The sequence below is a fragment of the Schistocerca serialis genome, chromosome 3 (genome assembly GCF_023864345.2).
Source record: "Schistocerca serialis cubense isolate TAMUIC-IGC-003099 chromosome 3, iqSchSeri2.2, whole genome shotgun sequence".
NCBI classification, from domain to species: domain Eukaryota; kingdom Metazoa; phylum Arthropoda; class Insecta; order Orthoptera; family Acrididae; genus Schistocerca; species Schistocerca serialis.
In genome coordinates, this window is record NC_064640.1 from 995,845,264 (window position 1) to 995,860,607 (window position 15,344).

General features: G+C 44.1%; 1 protein-coding gene across 1 annotated transcript in view; it reads right to left on the minus strand.

The window, feature by feature from the left end:
* The window catches only part of LOC126471446 (structural maintenance of chromosomes protein 4-like), a 252,910-nt gene that overhangs the window by 169,282 nt on the left and 68,284 nt on the right, over positions 1-15,344 (minus strand). Inside the window, exon 5 of the mRNA XM_050099628.1 lies at positions 1,108-1,295. Within this exon, the coding sequence (XP_049955585.1) occupies positions 1,108-1,295 (188 nt within the window). The remainder of the gene's footprint in view (positions 1-1,107; positions 1,296-15,344) is intronic.

Below are 15,344 nucleotides of genomic sequence, written 5' to 3' on the forward strand. Positions count from 1 at the left end.
TCAACAGGGAGCCCGACTGCATTTTACTAAGAGACCGCATGTCACCAAACTTGTCCTACACATTCTCCACAAAAACAATGGCTTTGTGGCAGTGAATGTGTCCCCATCTGTCCTAGTACAGATGAGGTAATGGGAAAGTGTTTCATTCCGAGATGGTGAGCCTGGCCCTCCTGCCACGGTGTAACCAGGGAAGGGAAGGTTGCCGGGTCATACGAAGCAGCATTTGATGATCCTTCACTACTCTAAGAGATGACTGACTGAGAACGGCCTGGTGTAAAGGATTAGGTGAAATTTGCATCTCTTCAAGGATGCATTGCAGATACTGAGATAGATTGCTCTGGCAAAAATCTAAATTATTATTTTGGTTACAATCCACAATTTCCATATAAATTTCACCCATTTGTTGGTACTACAGACATCTATTTTCAGATTACCACACAGGTATAACAGGCCTTTAGAATTTGATATTTTTGTGGCATACTGCAGCTTTCTCCAGAACTTACCTTTTATTCTCTCACCACAGCCCACCTAGGATGCACACTGACATTAAATAATCAGTAAAGTGACTAACAGCAGTATCATCATCACACTGCAATGGTACAAAAATGCATACTGTTCATAGTAAGTGCAATCTTTTACCTTATTAAAATGAACTTCCTTATGGACATGTATTGAGAATAATAGGTGGTTCAAAATGGTTCAAATGGCTCTGAGCACTATGGGACGCAACATCTGTGGTCATAAGTCCCCTAGAACTTAGAACTATTTAAACCTAACTAAGCCTAAGGACATCACACACATCCATGATCGAAGCAGGATTCGAACCTGCGACCGTAGCAGTCGCGCGGTTCCTGACTGAGCGCCTAGAACCGCTAGACCACCGCGGCCGGCAATAATACGTGAAAACACACAATGCAACTGAGAGCTACATTATGCTATGATATAAAAATACATTAACAATTTTCCATTTCCTGGCACATCAAATGGCAAATAATTTCAAGTTCAATAAGTGCTATCATAATAGGTCTTTACGATTGCTTTTCAAAAGCTCACATTATTGCTATTCACCTTCAAATTATGTACTAAACTGTAACAAATTTTACTTACATATATTTTTGCATTAGCTCATTTGTGTGCTTTGCAATCTCATTTTCTGTCCTCAGATACAATACAACCTCCTCTTTCGGTCCTTCCAACTCTTCTCTCTCTTTCTGAACAATTTTTAAACTGTTCATTTTATCAGTTTTTTGTGTATTTAATTCTTCAAGTTTGTCTCTTAATTTTGCTATGGGTTCCTGTAAACAAAATATTAAGTTTCATCTATAAACTTATTAGGAAAAAATTGCTGCAAAATTTCATTGCAAAAAAATAGATATTATACACCTATAATGTGTCCAAGTTCTATGAACACGTTTCATTTGGTTCGCAAAACTACAAATAAGAAAGTTGACTTTCATATATACGAAAATTGTGAGTAAAAACACCGCACAAAAAATCTAACAGTGTTCCGAGGACAGTAAAAATCAAACAAATGAGAAATGAATTTTTTCAAATTGAGTCAGATTAAAATTTTATATATTCACAACATTGTGTTACACTGATACAGAATAAACACATTTCACTCACACGCACAAAGATACAGAAGTATATGTACAGACAAATGTCTCAGGACTGTCAGTCAATAATTAATAAATACTTTCCATTCATAGGACCCACCAAAACAAGGCTGCAGTGCCAAATATACTTTAAATACATTTTTATTGGAAATGAGTTAGGTGAAAGCAACCCTTTACACCCAAATTATTTTTAACAGGCTATTCCATTAGTGATTCTCAAAGGAAAGTGCACAGACATGTAGATTATAGGATTCTAAACATTGTATCTAGTGCTCAAACTATTTACTGTTGTAATGCAAGACTGACTGCAAAATGGAATTTTGTCCCATAAATTTTTGTTTATAAACACAAGATAAGAAATGAGGCAACACTGAGCTAGAGAATAAGTATTGAAAATATAAACAATAAAATTTTTATCATCTTCATAAATAAGGAGAAACTACTCAGATAACATCAACTGGACCTCAATGCTAACAGATATGTAAAATTTGAATCAAACTTCAGGAAGAAGAGAAGTAATTAAACATAGCTGACAATTAGTCTTTGGACTGATAAAGGAGGGCAGCGTTAGACAGCAATGTGAAGTGTTCCATATGAAGAAATGAAAGAGCTCACATAAATGGAAGTAGCAGGCATAAAAGCAAATAAGTTTAACAGAATAAAATTAGCATTTGCTAAAGCACAATACAGAAAGCCTTAACACTTAATTTAAAATGGAGAATGGAATTGAGAATGGCAAAACGCAATATAAAAATTCATAAAACAAGGCAATAAACAGGGTAAGTGACTATAAGAAAGTAATTAGCAGACTTTGTTCTAAAATTTTGCAGCTGAAGGACTTCAATTATTTATGTAGCAATCTGTTTTCTTGAACATAATGGTTAGTATTTCACAGCAGACGGAGAAGTTCAGATGGACTGAACATGGCAAGTCGCGCCAGACTGTCCATCAGATATAAAATCCAATAGCTCGTGAACAAAATGAGGTATCATTCTACTCTCAATTTTAAACAAAATTTCGATAGCTCACAGTTCATTCACTGCAATATGTGACCTAAAACCAGCAACAGGTGAAGTTTACAAAATGTGTTTTATCTCTTTGGACTCTAAGATTTTGTGAAATATTTTACCGAACTTGATGCAGTACAGGAAGAAAATGAAAAGAAATTCAGTTCAATATTAAGCGAAGATACCAGACCCCCCATGAACCATGGACCTTGCCGTTGGTGGGGAGGCTTGCATGCCTCAGCGATACAGATGGCCATACCGTAGGTGCAACCACAACGGAGGGGTACCTTTTGAGAGGCCAGACAAACGTGTGGTTCCTGAAAAGGGGCAGCAGCCTTTTCAGTAGTTGCAGGGGCAACAGTCTGGATGATTGACTGATCTGGCCTTGTAACATTACCCAAAATGGCCTTGCTGTTCTGGTACTGCGAACGGCTGAAAGCAAGGGGAAACTACAGCCGTAATTTTTCCCGAGGGCATGCAGCTTTACTGTATGATTAAATGAGGATGGCGTCACCTTGGGTAAAATATTCCGGAGGTAAAATAGTCCCTCATTCGGATCTCCGGGTGGGAACTACTCAAGAGGACGTCGTTATCAGCAGAAAGAAAACTGGCGTTCTACGGATCAGAGTGTGGAATGTCAGATCCCTTAATCGGGCAGGTAGGTTAGAAAATTTAAAAAGGGAAATGGATAGGTTAAAGTTAGATATAGTGGAAATTAGTGACGTTCGGTGGCAGGAGGAACAAGACTTTTGGTCAGGTGATTACAGGGTTATAAATACAAAATCAAATAAGGGTAATGCAGGAGTAGGTTTAGTAATGAATAAAAAAATAGGAGTGCGGGTAAGCTACTACAAACAGCATAGTGAACGCATTGTGGCCAAGATAGACACAAAGCCCATGCCTACTACAGTAGTGCAAGTTTATATGCCAACTAGCTCTGCAGATGAAGAAATTGATGAAATGTATGATGAGATAAAAGAAATTATTCAGGTATTGAAGGGAGATGAAAATTTAATAGTCGTGGGTGACTGGAATTTGAGAGTAGAAAAAGGGAGAGAAGGAAACATAGTAGGTGAATATGGATTGGGGGAAAGAAATGAAAGAGGAAGCCGTCTAGTAGAATTTTGCACAGAGCATAACTTAATCATAGCTAACACTTGGTTCAAGAATCATAAAAGAAGGTTGTATACATGGAAGAATCCTGGAGATACTTAAAGGTATCAGATAGATTATATAATGGTAAGACAGGGATTTAGGAACCAGGTTTTAAATTTTAAGACATTTCCAGGGGCAGATGTGGACTCTGACCACAATCTATTGGTTATGAACTGTAAATTAAAACTGAAGAAACCGCAAGAAGGTGGGAACTTAAGGAGATTGGACCTGGATAAACTGACTAATCCAGAGGTTGTAGAGTGTTTCAGGGAGAGCATAAGGGAACAATTGACAGGAATGGGGGAAAAATACAGTAGAAGAAGAATGGGTAGCTCTGAGGGATGAAATAGTGAAGGCAGCAGACGATCAAGTAGGTAAAAAGACGAGGGCTAATAGAAATCCTTGGGTAACAGAAGAAATATTGAATTTAATTGATGAAAGGAGAAAATATAAAAACGCAGTAAATGAAATAGGCAGAAAGGAATACAAACGTCTCAAAAATGAGATCAACAGGAAGTGCAAAATGGCTAAGCAGGGATGGCTAGAGGACAAATGTAAGGATGTAGAGGCTTATCTCACTAGGGGTAAGATAGATACTGCCTACAGGAAAATTAAAGAGACCTTTGGAGAGAAGAGAACCACTTGTATGAATATCAAGAGCTCAAATGGAAACCCAGTTCTAAGCAAAGAAGGGAAGGCAGAAAGGTGGAAGGAGTATATAGAGGGTTTATACAAGGGCGATGTACTTGAGGACAATATTTTGGAAATGGAAGAGGATGCAGACGAAGACGAAGACAAAATGGGAGATAAGATACTGCGTGAAGAGCTCGACAGAGCATTGAAAGATCTGAGTCGAAACAAGACCCTGGGAGTAGGCAACATTCCATTAGAACATTCCAAATAAGTCACAGCTGCAAACACTAACGCGAATTCTTTACAGACGAATGGAAAAACTGGTAGAAGCGGACCTTGGGGAAGATCAGCTTGGATTCCCTAGAAATGTTGGAACACGTGAGGCAATACTAACCTTACGACTTATCTTAGAAGAAAGATTAAGAAAAGGCTAACCTACGTTTCTAGCATTTGTAGACTTAGAGAAAGCTTTTGACAATGTTAACTGGAATACTCTCTTTCAAATTCTGAAGGTGGCAGGGGCAAAATACAGGGAGCGAAAGGCTATTTACAATTTGTACAGAAACCAGATGGCAGTTATAAGAGTCGAGGGGCATGAAAGGGATGTAGCGGTTGTGAAGGGAGTGAGACAGGGTTGTAGCCTCTCCCTGATGTTATTCAATCTGTATATTGAGCAAGCAGTAAAGGAAACAAAAGAAAATTTCAGAGTAGGTATTAAAATTCATGGAGAAGAAATAAAAACTTTGAAGTTTGCCGATGACATTGTAATTCTGTCAGAGACAGCAAAGGACTTGGAAGAGCAGTTGAACAGAATGGACAGTGTCTTGAAAGGAGGATATAAGATGAACATCAACAAAAGCAAAACAAGGATAATGGAATGTAGTCAAATTAAATCGGGTGATGCTGAGGGAATTAGATTAGGAAATGAGACACTTAAAGTAGTAAAGGAGTTTTGCTATTTGGGGAGCAAAATAACTGATGATGGTCGAAGTAGAGAGGATATAAAATGTAGACTGGCAATGGCAAGGAAATAGTTTCTGAAGAAGAGAAATTTGTTAACATCAAGTATAGATTTAAGTGTCAGGAAGTCGTTTCTGAAAGTATTTGTATGGAGTTTTTTTTTTTTTTTTTTTTTTTTTTAGGGCGCAAAACTTCTATGGTCATTAGCGCCCAGCCCGTGACGTAGAAAACAGGAAAAAAACGAAATTTAAAATCAGCAGCAATGGAACCAGTCAGAAAATTTGAGAAACTAAAGGCAGAAGGAATGCTTAAAAGTCCACTATAGAAAGGGGTTGGTTGTCCCCCAAAAAAAAGCTTCAAATGACTGATGTCATTTCACTGTCACTAATAAACTGTAGAACGCGGTCAGCTGAGCGCGTGTCATCTGCTAAAATCGATGATAGATCAGGCGATAGCTGTAGACGGGAGCGTAACGGATTAAAATAGGGGCATTCAATTAAAAGGTGTCTGACCGTCCACAGCTGAGAGCAGTGGGGACAGAGTGGGGGAGGATCACCGCTTAAAAGATGTCGATGACTAAAAAGACAGTGCCCTATCCGGAGTCGAGCTAAAATTACCTCCTCCCGACGACGCGTTCGGGAGGAAGAGGTCCAAGCGCAAGGAACGGCTTTCACTTCCCGCAATTTATTGTGGGGAAGTGTTGACCAATGCGCATGCCATAAATGAGTGACTTGGCGACATAAACCGCTCCGTAGATCGGTAAACGGAAGAGACTGAAGAGCTGGCCGAGGAAGAGAGACTGCAGCCTTGGCCGCTATATCGGCCGCCTCATTCCCACAGATACCAGCGTGTCCCGGGAGCCAGAGGAACGCCACTGAGACGCCCCCCAGGTGGAGCAAGCGCAGACAGTCCTGAATCCGGTGGACCAGAGGGTGCACAGGGTAAAGAGCTTGGAGACTTAGGAGAGAGCTGAGAGAATCTGAGCAGATTACGTACTGTATCCGCTGATGGCGGCGGATGTAGTGGACAGCCTGGAGAACAGCGTAAAGCTCCGCAGTATAAACCGAACACTGGTCGGGAAGCCGAAAGTGATTTGGGGTGTCGCCAACAATATAGGCACTCCCTACACCTAACGATGTTTTCGAGCCATCGGTGTAAATAAATGTGGCTTCCGTCATTTGTGCACATAGAGCAGCAAATGCCCGACGGTAAACAAGTGTAGGGGTACCATCCTTGGGAAATTGACATAGGTCTCTGAGCAAGTCGATCCGGGGACGGTGCCAAGGCGGTGCTGTACCCCAAGTTGTCAAGAAGGTTTTAGGAAAGCGGAAGGAAAGAGAATGGAGCAGTTGACGGAAGCGGACTCCCGGGGGTAGTAGGGAGGAAGAGCGGCCTGCATACCCGACATCAAAGGAGGCGTCGAAAAAAAGGTTATGGGCTGGATTAGCAGGCATGGAAGACAGATGGCTAGCATAACGACTCAGAAAGACTGCCCGCCGATTGGACAGCGGAGGTTCAGCAGTCTCAGCATAAAGGCTTTCCACAGGGCTGGTGTAAAAAGCTCCAGACACTAAACGTAATCCACGGTGGTGGATAGAGTCGAGACGCCGAAGAATAGACGGCCGAGCAGAGGAGTAGACTATGCTTCCATAATCCAATTTCGAGCGCACTAAGGCGCGATAGAGGCGGAGAAGGACCACCCGGTCCGCTCCCCAAGAGGTACCATTCAGGACACGGAGGGTGTTAAGGGAACGCAGACAGCGAGCCGAAAGATAGGAAACGTGGGAGGACCAGCACAGTTTTTTGTCAAACATAAGACCCAAGAATTTAGCGATGTCGGAAAACAGAAGGTTGACAGGACCTAGATGTAAGGAGGGCGGAAGAAACTCCTTACGTCGCCAAAAATTAACACAAACGGTCTTACTGGGTGAGAAACGGAAGCCGGTTTCGATGCTCCACGAGTGGAGGCGATCGAGACATCCTTGAAGACGTCTTTCAAGAAGGCTGGTCCTTTGAGAGCTGTAGTAGATCGCAAAATCGTCCACAAAGAGGGAGCCCGAGACATCAGGAAGGAGACAATCCATAATTGGATTAATGGCGATGGCAAACAGTACAACACTCAGCACGGAGCCCTGGGGTACCCCGTTTTCTTGGGAGAAAGTACGGGAGAGAGTAGTGTTCACCCGCACCCTAAATGTGCGCTCTGCCATAAATTCGCGAAGAAAAAGGGGCAGCCGGCCTCTAAAGCCCCAAGAGAACAGTGTACGGAGGATGCCTGTCCTCCAACAGGTATCGTACGCTCTCTCCAGATCAAAAAATATTGCTACCGTTTGGCGTTTCCGGAGAAAATTGTTCATGATATAAGTGGAGAGAGCAACAAGATGGTCAACAGCAGAACGATGCTTTCGGAATCCGCATTGGGCAGGTGTTAAAAGACTGCGGGACTCCAGCCACCAAGCTAAACGGTAATTCACCATACGCTCCAAAACCTTACAGACACTACTCGTGAGAGAAATGGGGCGATAGCTAGAGGGGAGATGTTTGTCCTTTCCAGGTTTCGGAACGGGAACGACAATAGCTTCCCGCCATCGCCTGGGAAAGGTACCGTCGGTCCAAATTCGATTATAAAGGCGAAGGAGGTAACGCAGGCTATGGGTTGATAAATGCAGCAACATTTGGACATGGATACCATCCGGTCCTGGGGCGGAGGAGCGAGAAGAAGAGAGTGCATGTTGGAGTTCGCGCATGGAGAAAACAGTATTGTAGCTTTCGCGATTTTGAGAGGAGAAAGCAAGATGTCGCACTTCCGCTGCACGTTTCTTCGGGAGAAACGCCGGCGGGTAATTTGAAGAGCTCGAAATCTCAGCAAAGTGCTGACCCAATGAGTTAGAAATTGCGACGGGGTCCACTAAGGTATCATGCGCGACAGTGAGCCCAGAGACCGGGGAGAAACTAGGCGCGCCTGAGAACCGTCGAAGCCGACTCCAAACTTCCGAGGAGGGAGTGAAGTTGTTAAATGAGCTAGTAAAGAATTTCCAGCTTGCCTTCTTGCTATCGCGGATGACGCGACGGCATCGCGCACGGAGCTGCTTATATCGGATACAGTTGGACGAAGTTGGATGGTGACGGAAAATGCGAAGAGCACGTCGCCGCTCACGTATTGCGTCACGGCATGCCTCGTTCCACCAAGGGACTGGAGGGCGCCGGGGCAATTCGGAGGTGCGTGGTATTGAACGTTCCGCAGCTGTGAGAATAACGTGGTAAAATGTGTGACCTCATCGTCGACGCTGGGAAAGCGACGGTCATCGAATGTCGCTAGAGACGAAAAAAGTGTCCAATCGGCTTGGGCAAACTTCCAGCGTCGCGAGTGCATATATGGCAGTTGAGGCTGCAGTCGAAGAACACATGGAAAGTGGTCACTCGAGTGTGTATCATCAAGGGCGAACCATTCGAAGCGCCGAGCTAGCGGAACAGTACCGACCGCAAGGTCCAAATGGGATAAATTTGCCGTGGAGGCAGACAAAAATGTAGGGACCCCAGTGTTGAGGCAAACTAGATACGCTTGGTGGAAGACGTCTAGCAATAGTGAGCCACGTGGACAAGGATGTGGAGATCCCCAAAGCGGGTGGTGGGCATTGAAGTCCCCAACCAGCAAATAGGGGGGTGGAAGCTGATCAAGAAGATGAAGGAGATCAGCTCGTGCCATTGGTGTAGACGATGGAATGTATACTGTACAAAGAGAGAACGTGTATCCAGATAGGGAAAGACGGACGGCGACAGCTTGGAAGGAAGTGTTTAAGGGGATTGGGTGATAATGGAGAGTATCATGGAGCAGAATCATGAGTCCTCCATGGGCTGGAGTGCCTTCAACAGAGGGGAGGTCATATCGGACGGACTGAAAATGAGGGAGAACAAAGCGGTCATGGGGACGCAGCTTTGTTTCCTGTAGACAGAAGATGACCGGCGAGTAGGATCGTAAGAGGATCGACAATTCCTCCCGATTGGCGCGAATGCCGCGGATATTCCAGTGGATAATGGACATAGGGTGAACAGAAAATGGAGGAACGTCACCAAGGGTGCTGTCAACTCAACGACTGCTCAGAGCTTGCGACCGACAGCATGGAATGGCATTCAGTCGAAGGCAGAAGATCCTGATCCATAGGTTGGTCAGGAGCAGCTCCTGCCACCAACGATCGGCCAGTTGACCGGCCACCAACAGTGCGCCTCGGCGACACAGAAAATGGCCGAGGGCGATTTCCGCCAGGTGGTGCTGTAGATGGGACACGCCTTGGCGGAGAAGGAGAGGAACTGTGTTTCTTCGTAGCCTTCTTGGAGGTATGTTTAGATGATTGAGGAACCGATGGTTGTGAAGTTGCAGTACGTAAAAACTCTTCACGAGAATGCTCTTTTTTTGAAGACTTGGCTTCTGACTTTTGGGCTCGAGATTTAGCAGAACCCGACGAAGGGTGAGCCATAGAGTGGGCAGGCGAAAGAGGTGAGGTTGAACGGGCGATCTTTGCGCTGGCCGATCTGACGACCGTGGTACTAAATGTGAGGTCGCAAGTCTGCGTGGCCGCCTCCTTTGTTGGCCGAGGAGTAGCAAGGACAGCGCTGTATTTTCCTTTCTGAGGCACGGTGGGCTGTCGACTGGCGAGTAACTTTCGAGCAGCAAAGGTCGACACCTTTTCCTTCACTCTTATTTCCTGGATCAGCTTTTCGTCCTTAAAAACAGGGCAATCTCGAGAAGAAGCAGCGTGGTCACCCATACAGTTGATGCAGCGAGGGGATGGAGGTGGACAAGCACCCTCATGGGCATCCCTGCCACACGTAACACATTTGGCCGGATTGGAACAGGACTGGCTGGTGTGATTGAACCGCTGACATCGATAGCAACGCGTAGGGTTTGGGACATAAGGGCGAACGGAAATTATCTCATAGCCTGCTTTGATTTTTGATGGGAGTTGAACTTTGTCAAATGTCAAGAAGACAGTGCGGGTTGGAATGATGTTCGAGTCAACCCTTTTCATAACCCGATGAACAGCGGTGACGCCCTGGTCAGACAGGTAGTGCTGAATTTCTTCGTCAGTCAATCCATCGAGGGAGCGTGTATAAACGACTCCACGCGAGGAATTTAAGGTACGGTGCGGTTCCACCCGGACAGGGAAGGTGTGGAGCAGAGAAGTACGCAGCAATTTTTGAGCCTGGAGGGCACTGTGTGTTTCTAACAACAGGGTACCATTCCGTAATCTGGAACAAGACTTTACAGGACCCGCAATTGCGTCGACACCTTTCTGAATAATGAAAGGGTTGACCGTGGAAAAGTCGTGACCTTCGTCAGACCGAGAAACAACAAGGAACTGTGGCAACGATGGAAGAACCGTCTGTGGCTGAGACTCAGTGAACTTACGTTTGTGAGCAGACATAGTGGAAGGTGAGGAAACCATTGCGGAAGAATCCCCCATGATTACCGGCGTCTCCGATGGCGTGCTCCTCCCTTGTGGGGGCCCTCACCGAGGGCACACCCGCCTTAGGTGATTGTTCACACCTCAGGTCACACCTCCCGACAAACGGACGGAGGGACCAATCGGCACTTTCGGAAGGTATCAGCTCGGGTAATCACCCCTCCCTGGGCCTGGCCTTTACCAGGGGGTACGTACGTGTCCTACCTGTCTACCCGGGGCGGGGAATTACGCGTTACCCCGTCACCGGCTACGCATGGAAGTGCGTGGGTCGGCCTTCAGACACGCACAGGGAGGAAAAAAGAGAAAGGGAAAGGAAAGAAAAGGGGGTCTCAAACGCTGCAGCGGAGAAAAGGGCAAGGAGAAGAGGGAAGGAAAAGAGAAGGACAGAGGAAGGACGAGGACTTGCAAGTGTAAAAGCAAGGAATTTGGAACAGTTTCGAGCGTCCGTCTCCGGACGTAGGCACAAACCATACTCCCAGAGGGGGAGAAAGGGAAGGAAAGAGCCAGAGGTGAGGGGGGTTGCAAAGATGGGGGACGTGGAGGGATGCGGAAAGGGAAGGGAAGGTATGCAGCCCGGAAAGGAAGGAGGGCCACATTAGCTCGGGGTCCCATGCTCGCTACGCACGTGTCCACAAAAGAGTTGTGGACCCCCTGGGGGGATTTGTATGGAGTGTAGCCATGTATGGAAGTGAAACATGGACAATAAATAGTTTGGACAGGAAGAGAATAGAAGCTTTCTAAATGTGGTGCTACAGAAGAATGCTGAAGATTAGATGGGTAGATCACGTAACTAATGAGGAGGTATTGAATAGAATTGGGGAGAAGAGGAGTTTGTGGCACAACTTGACAAAGAGAAGGGACCCGTTGGTAGGACATGTTTTGAGGCATGAAGAGATCACAAATTTAGCATTGGAGGGCAGCGTGGAGGGCAAAAATCGTAGAGGGAGACCAAGAGATGAATACACTAAGCAGATTCAGAAGGATGTAGGTTGCAGTAGGTACTGGGAGATGAAGAAGCTTGCACAGGATAGAGTAGCATGGAGAGCTGCATCAAACCTGTCTCAGGACTGAAAACAACAACAACAACCAGACTGTAAGTTGCGCAAAATCAAATTTTTTCACCTAATAGTTTCCAGAAAATCTAGTAAGTACTTCATACTGGTCAGAACACCGTATCTCAGCACAGACACCAGCATTTGGCAAGCAGTACAGCCATAACAAATGCCACCTCAGCAAAGAATGCAAAGAGCACATCTGTAGCAGCAAAAGGGTTAATAAAACTGAATACCATACTATAAATTTTAATGGTACTGATTGCAATGAAATGTGATTACATCTAGATGACAACCAGTTTCAGATGACTAGCACCCATTCTCATATCTATGAAAATAGACAGAAAAATTGCCTTTCAGTTAATGCACAATTTGAATATTTAAAATTGCACATTTTATAGAAGTATTGAAATTAAAACAGTAAGAAACGTACTATGCATACACTAACACCAAATACAGTGTGAAGGAGGTAGGTTTTTGTTTTATACATGGTTTACATATCACAAGAGGCCACCACCAGCACACGGACAGTGTCACATGCTTGGCACCACTCAGTTATTCAGTTATAAGCATGTGCCTCCTGAAACGTGCTCACTATTTAAGACCACTTTCTGTTTCTGCTGCCATGTCCAACAGCACATTGTATTCTGTCCACTGACAGTCTCGCCAACTGAAGAGGCAGTGCTGTCAATCGGGGATTACTTTGTTTCCCCCTAGTACTTGTGGCGATAAACATCTTACCACTGACAGGCAGAAAGGACGATGCACTGAGTGCTACCATGCCAAGCAAGTGTTTAGTATTACTAATATGCAAACTGCCAAACATTTTAATGAACTTTAGTAAAAACAAGTTTTCTGCTACCGTGGCTGTTTGGGCTGAATCTACAGTAAATTCAGTTACAACATCCAACAGTTTTTCACTCTTTTTAATTTTTAATACTTTTATAAATATTGTGTGGTTTTTAAATATTGTTAGGTTTCACATTAACTAATACGCAATTTTTTGTTAATCTGCATATATCCGATGGTTGCTAGCCAACCAAAACCTTTTATTATCTACATGTAATCTAATTTTATTGCAAGCAAGACCATTAAAATTTACAATAAATAATACAGATCATTGTGAAGATGGTATCTGTTCTTTCGGACATAGGCAGGGGCACTTCAAATGTAGTGTGGGGTCAGTACGTTGAAAATTTGGGTCTCACGGGGACCGTGCCACAGGTTAAGTCCCTGCAGTCACACCACCCTCTGTGTCCTCGGTGGCTCAGACATATAGTGTGTCTGCCATGTAAGCAGTAGATCCCGGGTTCGAGTCCCGGTCAGGAGACACATTCTCCAACTGTCCCTGGTGATATTTATCAACGCCTGTAAGCAGGTAAAGGTATGGATTACATTGTAATTTCACAGATGTCAGGTTTTACATAGAACTCAATGTATTTTACATCTTAAATATATTACTGAAATATGATACCCATAGCAAATCATCCTGAAGAGAATCATTATTGTTGGGAAAGTGAAAACCATCAATGTGTTAATTCATCACACACACACACACACACACACACACAGACAACGACAACTTGCTAACTTCCGCAATAAATCCTTTGAGGTGTACACGTTTTCCGAAAACGTGTCTTGAGCAGCTAGTCCGTCAGCCCACGTGCAATGGAAATATTTTAAACATTTTAACTACAAACAGACCTTACCTTATTTACAGAATTATTATAGAGAGAGACTGGTGATCGTATCACAGCAATGCAGGTTACTAAAGTTAATATTCCATTAAGTGTTCTAGTATCTTTGCAAAAAAGAGCAGATAAGCTTATTAGCATCCCTCTTATACAATGTATGGGCATCATTTAGTTCCAATACCACAGGCATAGAGGTATCATGCGCAAAGTTTAAATTGACTGTAAATTGCACTCTGTACACAAGTGTACTGAGTAAGTGGATTAAAGATACAAAAGACCCACTGTGGTTTAACAACAAAATGCAGAAAATGATGAAGAAGCAGGAACTGTTGCACTCTCAGTTCAAAAAAGAATGTGCATATGATGACAGGCAAAAGTTTGCATGATGCATACAAAACTTATCTTTCCTTAGAAGACAATCTTGCTGAGAAACCAAGAAAATTCTGGTGCGACATAAAATTAGTAAGCAGGCTGAAGGTTTCTATCCAGTTGCTGTCCCAGCAGTCTGGTGTGGCAATAGAAGACAGCAAAAGGAAAGCTGAAGTACTGAACATACTATTGTCACACAGACTCCTTTATAGAGGACGTTTAACAGGCACCTCGAACGTGAGAGTGGCGCACCTCGAACGTGAGAGTGGCGCACCTCGAACGTGAGAGTGGCGCACCTCGAACGTGAGAGTGGCGCACCTCGAACGTGAGAGTGGCGCACCTCGAACGTGAGAGTGGCGCATCTCGAACGTGAGAGTGGCGCATCTCGAACGTGAGAGTGGCGCATCTCGAACGTGAGAGTGGCGCATCTCGAACGTGAGAGTGGCGCATCTCGAACGTGAGAGTGGCGCATCTCTTAAGTTGAAAACTTTAATGTGGCAATGTCGTGGTTGAATCCCAATTTGATTTCAAAGAGTACTCTATGGCACTAGCTCCTTACTTAGCTTACATTTATTGTGACTGGAAAAAAGCACATGTGACTCCTGTATGTAAGAAGGCTACAAGAACAGACCTGCAAAATTAGACCAAAATCCTTAACATTGGTTTGCTACAGCATTCTTGAATCTATTTTGCATTTGAATACAACACATTTCATTGGAACTGAATAGCTCTTGTCTACAAATCAGTACCAATTTAGAAAGCATTGCTTGCCCTTCTCTCACATTATCCTGCAAACTATGGACAAAAGGGCGACAGTCAATTCTACATTTCTGGGAAGTGTTTGACATGGTACCCCACTACAGACTGCTGGTGAAGGTTTGAGCAAACGGATTAGGTTTCCAGATATACTAGTGGCTTGAATACTTATCACGTAACAGGACCCAGTAGGTTGTCCTCAACAGCAAGTGTTTCATTAGAGGCAATGGTATTGTCAGGAGTGTCGCACGGAAGTGCGATAGGGCTGCTCTTCTCTACATACATAAATGATCTGACTGACAGGGTGGGCAGTAACTTGTGGCTGTCTGCTGACGACACTACGGTGTAAGGGAAGGTGTCCTTGTTGAGTGACTGCAGCAGTATAAAGATGACTTGGACAAAATTTTTAGTTAGGGTGACAAATAGCAGCTTGCTTTAAATATACAAAAATGTAAGCAAATGCAAATGAGTAGGGGGGAAAATCCCTTAATGTTAGATACAGCATTAGTAGTGTGCTCCTTGAGACAGTCACGTCGATTAAATACCTAAGCATAACATTGCAAATTGATATGAAATGGAGCTAGTACTTAAGGACAGTAGCAGAGAAGGATGATTGACTTTGGTTTATTGGGAGAATTTT